Source organism: Xyrauchen texanus, chromosome 40 (genome assembly GCF_025860055.1).
Source record: "Xyrauchen texanus isolate HMW12.3.18 chromosome 40, RBS_HiC_50CHRs, whole genome shotgun sequence".
Taxonomy (NCBI): domain Eukaryota; kingdom Metazoa; phylum Chordata; class Actinopteri; order Cypriniformes; family Catostomidae; genus Xyrauchen; species Xyrauchen texanus.
In genome coordinates, this window is record NC_068315.1 from 955,353 (window position 1) to 965,352 (window position 10,000).

General features: G+C 38.6%; 3 protein-coding genes across 3 annotated transcripts in view; 2 read left to right on the top strand and 1 right to left on the bottom strand.

Moving 5' to 3' along the window:
- LOC127633637 (dnaJ homolog subfamily B member 12-like) overlaps positions 1 to 4,948 on the top strand; it is a 15,198-nt gene extending 10,250 nt beyond the window's left edge. Inside the window, exons 8-9 of the mRNA XM_052112871.1 lie at positions 2,492 to 2,638; positions 4,005 to 4,948. Of these exons, the coding sequence (XP_051968831.1) occupies positions 2,492 to 2,613 (122 nt within the window). The 3' untranslated portion in view covers positions 2,614 to 2,638; positions 4,005 to 4,948. The remainder of the gene's footprint in view (positions 1 to 2,491; positions 2,639 to 4,004) is intronic.
- LOC127633615 (paladin-like) overlaps positions 1 to 10,000 on the top strand; it is a 319,141-nt gene that overhangs the window by 65,143 nt on the left and 243,998 nt on the right. The window lies entirely within an intron of this gene.
- Positions 7,473 to 9,441, bottom strand: LOC127633648 (DNA damage-inducible transcript 4 protein). Its single transcript, XM_052112884.1, has 3 exons — positions 9,274 to 9,441; positions 8,490 to 8,687; positions 7,473 to 8,378 (listed from the first exon to the last, which is right to left on the bottom strand). Exons 2-3 carry the CDS (start codon positions 8,668 to 8,670, stop codon positions 7,891 to 7,893), a joined length of 669 nt encoding a protein of 222 aa, XP_051968844.1. The 5' UTR covers positions 8,671 to 8,687; positions 9,274 to 9,441; the 3' UTR covers positions 7,473 to 7,890.

Consider the following 10,000-nt stretch of genomic DNA (forward strand, 5'->3'; position numbering starts at 1 on the left):
CACGTGATAAGATGCGAGGATTGACGGCCTCAGACGCGGAGGCAACTGAGATTCGTCCTCCGACACCCGGATTGAGGAGAGTCACTACCCCACTATGAGGACTTGGAGCGCATTGGGAATTGGGCGTTACAGATTGGGGAGAAAAAAGAAGAATATCTCCGCTCTGTAGGTCCAAACAATGCAAATCAATACTTTAAAGCTCTAAAAATCACATAAAAGTAATCCATAATACTCCAGTGGTTAAATCCATGTCTTCAGAAGCGATATGATAGGTGTCGGTGTGAAATAGATCAATATTTAAGTCCTTTTTTACTATAAATCTCCACTTTCACTTTCAGATGTGAAAGTGAAAATGGAGATTTAGTGTACAAAAAGGACTTAACATTTTGAAGTTTAATTTTATTGATGAATAGACAGAATTTGTACATTTAAAACGAACCAAAGAAAAGCTCAAATGTGACGTAAAAGATCAAACGAATGCAATAATAACATTTGAATAAGGTGGTCTCCTGTATGAATCAGAACCGAATTGAGAAATCTGTGTCAATACCCAGCCCTAGTGACCTAAGGTCTGAATCCCTTAAACTATTGTCACATGTGTGAACAGGATACAGAAGCCACTCCAGAAGCTGAAAGTGAATGAGGGCTGACAAGCTCCAAAAATGAGAAAAAGCATCATAAAAGTATTAGTAACAATGTAATCTCGAATGATGACAGAAGTTACATTTTTGGGTGATCTGTCTCTTTAAAAATGGCTATGGTGCATAGAATAGATCATAGTCACAGTAGACCCATATTTGATGGAAATAAAAACCTTAAATCTCCGTATAGAGCAAAATCTAGAGAGTAAACCATGTGACTCAGGCAGCGTTTCCCTCATACGTGTCTTTGTAAACTCTTGGCTGTTACTGAAGCTGATTCATTCATTGTGAGAGCTGGTTAGAACAGGATTCACACTTCCTTTAACGTCAGTCACCGTCACAAGTATCAGCACTGTATCTCCCCTCACATGTTGCACTTTCAGCCTTCAAGGCCTTTAAATGCACACCCACATTCAGCTGAAACTGAGTAAACAGCATTGGACCAGCTGGTTTACCATTGGTCAAAGCGACACCCACACCTGAGAGATCCGTGAATTATTGAGAAATGTTTTTACTTGTTTGTATTGGAGGTTACTTCACCTAAAATGGAACTGATGTTACTCACTCTGATGTCATTCCAAACCCGTTTGACTGACTTTCTTCAGAAGAACACAAGAGCAAATGTTTGCATAATGTCAAAGCTGCTATTTCCATATAATGAAATCATATAGTGAGCAGGGGAAAAGTACATCACAGATAATTAGTGCATTTGACTTGTGCGCTATATTCAAGTCTTCTGAAGACTTCGATAATAATCATTTATAAAATATATATATATATATGTATATGTATGTGTGTGTGTGTGTGTGTGTGTGTGTGTGTGTATCTATATATACATTGTGTTTACAGTAGTACCCATCCGTTATTTTATTAATAAGAATTAATAGTAATAATTTATTATTTTTTTAAATGATTAATTATATGCGTTATATGTCAGTTATTTTATTTATTATTATTTATTTTGATCATTTATTTTAGTAATTTAATGCTAAAAAAATCTATATAATTTATTATATATAATTAATCTTTAAAAATAAAATTAAAAAAAGAACAAGTCTGTTATTTTATTAATAATAATTAATAGAAATATATTATAATAATGTATTATATAATAATCTATAATTTATTTTATTTAATTTATAATAATTTATACTTTGTGTTATATTACCTATGCTTTAATAAAAAATATTATAATAAATATTTTATTATAATACTAATTATTTTATTATATGATTATAAATTTTTATATAATTTATTATGATTTATATTTTGTGTTATATTACCCAAGCGTTAATAAAAAAAGAACAAGTCTGTTATTTTATTAATAATAATTAATAGTAATTTATTATAATAATGTATTATTTTTGATATAATAACATATAATTGTTTATATAATTTATTATAATAATTACTATTCTGAGTTATATTACCCAAGCTTTAATAAAGAAATTACAAATCTGTTAATTAATTTTTTATTATAATATTTTAATTATTTTGTTGTATGATAATATTTTTAAAAAATATAATTTATTATTATCGTTTATACTTGTGTGTTATATTACACAAGCTTTAATAGTCCTTTATTTTATTAATAATTTATTATAATTAAAGACAATTATACAACTTCATTACCATGGCGACACAACGCCGTAACCCTATAAGAAATGTTATCGCCCTTAAATCATTTTGGCTATACGTTTGTTTACTGATTGACTTCATTGACTTCCATTGGAAGTGTTTTACGGGAATATCTCGATTTTGACGGATGAGTCGAATGGACTACGTTTAACAATTTCAAGTGTAAGAACATTATTAATGTCTCTCTCTCTCTCTCTCTCTCTCTCTCTCAGAGGAAGGTTTGCTGTACCGCGCACGGTATTTTGGGGACAGTGATTTGTACCAGCGTGCTCAGAGAATGGGAACCCCGAGCTGCTCTCGGCTGTCTGAAGTTCAAGCGTCTCTACACGGATAGAACGACCGTGTCACTGCTCTACCTGGTGAGGGCGCTGTCTCCATCCGCGGTCACGCTACACGTCACGCTCCATTCAAACAAATCCGAAAAACACAAGCTAGCGCTTAGAAATGTTAGCAATCTGCTGCGTACCAAAGTACAAGCTTTGTGACGTCTCAGCCACGACATGTATTTGACATTCACTCACAGCTCGATTATGCATAAAAACTTAATAATTGCATTTAAATGTACGGAGTGACTCGACCAATGGCGTGAGTTTGGGATGGGGCCATCTGTTCAGCCAATGGCAGATCGGGGGAGTATTTTGGAAAACCATCATTAGTGGTGCTTGCCAAACGCAGCTTTTGTCACAGACCCCTGAGTGAGGTGTCCAATCATGCGGCTCATTGAGGAGAGGTGTGCTGTGTCTTTTCTAAGCGATCGGGTGTACGATGTTCGCACAGCGGACGAAAAAGCGGCCAAAAAAGTCCCATTGACTTAACATTGCGGAATGTTCAGAAATTTAAATCCCAGTCGACGTTTTCACACACACAGACACCAAAGGGCCTGTCAGCCCTGTGTCTCTCCCTCTCTCTCTCCCTCAGAGGATTTATATTATCAAGCAGCCAATAAGTAATGACCTAAAATCTTCATAGCCACACCCTAAAACATACTAAAATGTGATAGCAACATGCTAATACATGCTAGCATCTCCTAGCAAAGTGCTAAAACATGTTAGCATCGCCTTGCGAAGTGTTAAAACATGCTAAAAACATGATAGCAACATGTTAACACATGTTAGCATCTCCTAGCAAAGTGCTAAAACATGCTAAAAACGTGCTAGCATCAGGCTAACACATGCTAGCATCAACTAGCGAAATGCTAAAACAAGCTAAAAATTAGCTAACACATGCTAGTATCACGTTTTAGCAACGCACTAAAACATGCTAACATCATGCTAGGTGATGCTAGCATGTGTTAGCAGGATACTAGCACGTCTTTGCATGTTTTAGCACTTCGCTAGGTGATACTAGCATGTGTTAACAAATTTTTAGCTTGTTTTAGCTTTTCGCTAGTTGATGCTAGCATGTGTTAGCCTGATGCTAGCACGTTTTAGTACGTTGCTAACACAAACATAACACCTATATGCTACCATCATGAAAAACACATGCTAGCAACATTCTCTGACCATTATATTAGTGCTTAGCAACAAGTTAGAAAATGCTATTTAATGAGTTTTGCCACGGCAAGCACCACTCACATTTTCTTTAGGAAATGTACCTATCTAGTTATGTGTGTAATTCCCTTTAGTGACGCTAGTGGCACAGAAGCACACGTTTTTACCTTTAAGGAAACCAGTTTCATTTTCCTCACAAATAATGCATATTATTCATTCTTCTTTCGCTGTGCAGGTTCCACAATAACAATCTCTCCAGTCTGGAAAAAGGAAGAATGCCATACGGATTGTAAATACATTCTTTGAAAAAATCCTGTGGAAAATTTGCAACTACTAGTGAGCTTAACTAGAGAAGACTGATGTGAAAACTGTGTGTGTGTGTGTGTGTGTGTGTGTGTGTGTCATGTTACAGAGTGTGTGTGTGCGCGTGCGTGCGCATGTGTGTGTGTGTGCATGTGTGTGCGTGTGCATATGTGTGTGCGCATGTGTGTGTGTGCGCATGTGTGTGTGTGCGCATGTGTGTGCGTGCACGTGTGTGTGTGCGTGCGCATGCGTGTGTGTGTGTGTGTTTTGGACTCCTGTGGATATATTGGCATTTTCTCGCGGAAAGTCTGAACGCTCATGATGTCATTGCGCCGGATTCAGATCCGAATTCAGTCTGACTGATAAGAAGAATCAGATTTTTGCATTATGGATCAAGACTGGCGTTCCCATGACAACATCTGCATATCATTATGTGACTTTGTTTAGATGAAGATCATGTCTTGTGATTTATATTTGTATGTTCGAGGTTTATCTATGCGGGGATTTTATCGATGAAATGATCGAGTATGCTGTAACGTTTATTGAGAACTGTCCTGCGTTTATAAGAGAGTAACTGCCGGATGAACACTGGTGAATATTTATTTCATATGAAGTTTTATTTTCTACATGACTTAGTGGAAATATTTCATCACAGACTGCATTTATATCACTCTGGATGCTAATAAAGATGTACCTGCCGCTGTCTGTCACGTGTGTGTGTGTGTGTGTGTGTGAGAGAGAGAGTGTGTGTGAGAGAGAGTGTGTGTGTGAGAGAGTGTGTGTGTGTGTCAGTGTGTGTCAGAGTGAGTGTGTGTGTGTGTGTCAGAGTGAGTGTGTGTGTGTGTGAGAGAGAGAGTGTGTGAGATTGTGTGTGAGAGTGTGTGAGTGTGTGTGTGTGTCATTGTGTGTCAGAGTGAGTGTGTGTGTGTGTGTGTGTGTGAGAGAGAGAGAGTGTGTGAGAGTGTGTGTGAGTGTGCGTGAGAGTGTGTGTGTGTGTGTGTGTGTGTGAGTGAGTGTGTGTCAGAGTGAGTGTGTGTCTGTCAGAGAGTGTTTGTGTGTGTGTGTCAGAGAGTGTGTGTGTGTGTCAGAGAGTGTGTGTGTGTGTGTGTGTTAGAGTGAGTGTGTGTGTGTGTCAGAGTGAGTGTGTGTGTGTGTGTGTGTCAGAGTGAGTGTGTGTGTGTGTGTGTGTGTGTGTGTGTGTGTGTGTGTGTTAGAGTGAGTGTGTGTGTGTCAGAGAGTGTTTGTGTGTGTGTGTGTCAGAGTGAGTGTGTGTGTGTGTGTGTGTGTGTAGAGTGAGTGTGTGTGTGTGTGTCAGAGTGAGTGTGTGTGTGTGTCAGAGTGAGTGTGTGTGTGTGTGTGTGTTAGAGTGAGTGTGTGTGTGTGTGTTAGAGTGAGTGTGTGTGTGTGTGTCAGAGTGAGTGTGTGTGTGTGTGTGTGTCAGAGAGTGTTTGTGTGTGTGTGTCAGAGTGAGTGTGTGTGTGTGTCAGAGAGTGTTTGTGTGTGTGTGTCAGAGTGAGTGTGTGTGTGTGTGTGTGTGTGTGTCAGAGAGTGTTTGTGTGTGTGTGTCAGAGTGTGTGTGTGTGTGTGTGTGTGTGTCAGTGTGTGTGTGTGTGTGTCAGAGTGAGTGTGTGTGTGTGTGTGTCAGAGTGAGTGTGTGTGTGTGTGTGTCAGAGAGTGTTTGTGTGTGTGTGTCAGAGTGAGTGTGTGTGTGTGTGTGTGTGTCAGAGTGAGTGTGTGTGTGTGTGTGTGTGTCAGAGAGTGTTTGTGTGTGTGTGTCAGAGTGAGTGTGTGTGTGTGTGTGTGTGTGTGTGTCAGAGTGAGTGTGTGTGTGTGTGTGTGTGTGTGTGTGTCAGAGTGTGTGTGTGTGTGTGTGTGTGTCAGAGTGAGTGTGTGTGTGTGTGTCAGAGTGAGTGTGTGTGTGTGTCAGAGTGAGTGTGTGTGTGTGTGTGTGTGTGTGTGTGTGTGTGTCAGAGTGAGTGTGTGTGTGTGTGTGTGTGTCAGAGAGTGTGTGTGTGTGTGTGTGTCAGAGTGAGTGTGTGTGTGTCAGAGTGAGTGTGTGTGTGTGTGTGTGTGTGTGTGTGTCAGAGTGAGTGAGTGTGTGTGTGTGTGTGTGGCGTGTTTTAGACTCCGGATGTCATCTGATGCCACAGGCGACTGACTCCTGCATTTCAGCACGTTCAGAGTCGCCCGTGTGAGGAAAGCTGTTTGGACTCTGTCAGCAAATGCCGGAGTTTAAAAGGCCAGAGCAGCTGAGAGAAAGTGAGCCGCTTCACTTGCGCCAAATATTGATCAAAGTGTTGAAACAGCGTTTATCAGTTAGTGACTTTGTCAATTTGACCTCATTGAATCGTGTCTTTAAAGTGAAATAAAAGGGTTATTTTAGTGTAATTCTATTAATGAGAAACTGCGGTGTCTGTGTGTGCATCTACACGAGAAATACTAGAATTTCCCCACCCCTCCAACTATTCGCCCCATAATATATTTTCTGCATTTCTTCTGAAAGTACAGAAACAGTACACATGGTGCATGAAACATCATCTCACAGGACATTAAAACTGTTCACAGTCGTCTGAAGACAGATGATAATTTATTAAATAAAAATATATATACTTTGTGTTAGTAATACCCATCCATTATTTTATTACAATTTTTTTTTAAATAATTAATTATAATAATTTACACTGTGTGTTAAGTTACATGGGCTTCAATAATAATTTTATTTATTATAATTTATAATTTTTTAATTTCATAATTTTAATATAATTTATGATTTATATTTTGTGTTATATTACCTAGGCTTTAATAAAATAAAAAAGTTGGATAATTTATTATAATTATTTATTATTTTTTAATTTAACAATATATTTATATCATTTATTAGAATAATTTATATTTTGTGTTATATTACCCAGGCTTTAATAATAATAAAAAAAGAACAAGTCTGTTATTTATTAATAATAATTAATGGTAATAATTTACACTGCGTTGTTACCCAGGCTTTAAAAAAAATGTTTGGTTATTTTATAATTTATTTTTTAATATAATACATTTATATAATTTATGTTTTGTTATATTACCCAGGCTTTTAATAAAAAAAAAAAAAAAAAGTGTTATTTTATTAATTAGTAATTTATGTATTTTTTTAATATAATGTATAATATTTTTTTATACAATTATAAATTTATACTTTGTAATATATTATCCAGGCTTTAATAAAAACAAAATCTGTAATTTTATTCATTGTAATTTAATTTTTATAATAGTACTTTATTTTGCTATATGCCTATATTTATTATTAAATGAAATATAGATACTATATTAACCCAGCACCCCTTTTTTTGGGAGGGAGGCGGGTCAGTGACCCACAGACCTCTTAGACAAAACCAAAGAATGCATCATTTCTTCAAAAAATAATTTATTTTCTGCATTTCTTTAAATGGAAGTACAAAAACACATTGCATTTGAATATCAAATAAATATAGTGCATGGATCATCGTTAAAAGTGCCTCTTGCGTTTGATCTCCATGCGTATAAATGCATCAGACACTCGGATGAACATCTCTGAACAAACTGGCACTTGCGTAAAAGAAATACAAACAAAAGGAACAAGTCGATGTTGTTGCATGTGATAAAGCTGCCGCGTCTGGTCTCGGAGAAACACCGAACGTCTTTCTAGATCAGCATTTGAGAATGTCCCGGGACATAATGGAGTGACTGATTGTTTAAACGGTCACAACTCTTATAACTTCAGGCCTCTTATGGGCCAAAGACCGTCTACAAGAGCTTTCATGAGAAATAACAAGCTCCATGATTGAGTCTCAGCATTCTTCTATCAGAAGATCTTCTGAGCTGTACAGTTTTCGTTTAATAACTCGAAATCCAGTGCTGAGTTTGAGTTTAAGTGCAACGCCCGGAGACGCCGGCGAACGTCCTGCGAAAAGCCCCTGGATCTTCGGCCAGATCCCTCTGGAGTCCAGGCGGAGCACCAGCGTCAGCTGGAAGGTGGGCACCAGATTAGGGTCAACCGCTATCTGCCCCGCAGCCTCACAACTGCCCCCCTGCTCCACGCACAGGTCGATGAGCGCCCCCCGCAGGCCGCAGGGCTCGCTGACGGACAGATGCATCAGCTCTTGTCCGATGTGCTCCAGAAGTTTCTCGGGTATGAGGAGTTTGGAGCAGTGCAAGACGCCGGCTTTAGCTTCGGACAGGTCAAGTGCGATGAGCTGCACCACTTCTTTACACAACGCTTCTTCCGTGGGGTCGAAAAACAGCTCGGATTGGGACAAATCAGGCAGGGAGATTGAACCTGAAAGAGAGCAAGACAAACGGTGAGCGCAAGAGTCACCCTCATGGGTGTGCAACCACAAAAGTGGCATTTCCCCAAAAGTGGCCGGGCAGAAATGTGGCATTTATTCACCTGCGTCAGAGGAGTCGTCCGCGCTGCTGTGGTTATCTGAGTCGAAGTCCAGACTTTGGCTGCTGTGCAGTTTCTGCATCAGTCTGCTCCAGGACAGACGTTTGGATGGAGCGTCAGATGTTGGTGTGGATGGAAGACTGGAATCTTCAGAGGAGAAGCTCGAAATCAGCTGTTCCTGCATGCTTCAGTCCAAAATCACTGTAAAAGACCAAAAATATGAAATAAATAACCATTGTGAGTAAAGGGGGTGCATGCATTGCACACAAGCCCAGCTGGAGAGTTAAAGATCACTGCCAAAAAAAAAAAAAAAAAATCAGAAGTCTTATTTTTTGTCTTAAAACCAACATAAACCCTCCAAAAATGAGAATGCATAAGCATAAATAAGCTACATTAGGTCAAGTGCATGCTCAAAAGTGAAGCTTTTTACCAACGGGGTGACACAAAATCAACTTAATTAAAATATATTTCTCTAAAAATAAATCTTAATGCCTTATGCATCGAGCTTTTCACAGAAGTGTCTTTATTAATGTGTTCTTGCACTTGGAAACAAGACAAAGACTATTCTGTTTAGTGCATTAAAACCTTAAAAGACATTTCTGCTAATAGTGTTATTAATCCCGCAAAGCTCATTAATGATAATAATGCTAAAAAAGTGATGTCATAGAAGTGTTGCTCTGGCTTTGTGCTGGACGGTTTGAATGAGCTGCCAATGCACGTCAATACAAATAAAAACAGCTCATAACTGCACATTTACAACCATTTAAACAATAAATCACACACTTACCGATATTATATACTTTATAACAGCAATGCCTCTTCGGATGTGATGAATTGTCGATGGTTTACTGCAGATTAAATAGTCCAGAAACTAACAAAGCCGTTGTGTGAGATGAGGTGATGCAGTAGCAGCGATGTGTCTCTGCAGCTATCCTGCAAAACACTGACGCAACCGGTTAACCGCCTCTTTATATAGCCATTGGCTTCGGCCACGCCTCCTTCCACTTTACAGCCAATCAGCGGTTATGTCACGTCTGCTGCGTCCCAGCTTCGCCTGGCAACACGAACCGGCGCTGATCATTGAGCTGCTGCTGTATGGAGTTATATATGTGCCACAATTCTGCTCGCGCAAAACTATTCACACGCGAGATGATATTTTGAGCACGTAAAAAGTTATTTTGCACACGCAAGATGATATTTTGAGCACGTAAAAAGTTATTTTGCACGCGCAAGATGATATTTTAGCGCGTAAAAAGTTATTTTGCACACGCAAGATGATATTTTGAGCGCGTAAAAAGTTATTTTGCACGCGCAAGATGATATTTTGAGCGCGTAAAAAGTTATTTTGCACGCGCAAGATGATATTTTGAGCGTAAAAAGTTATTTTGCATGTGCTTGAATTCAGTTTTGAACTGATAGGCAAACTATTCCATAAAATAGGACCCAAAACCAAAAAGGCTCTCCCTTCTTTATGGTTTAGCCTCGAGCGTGGGACATCGAGGAGATATTGATCA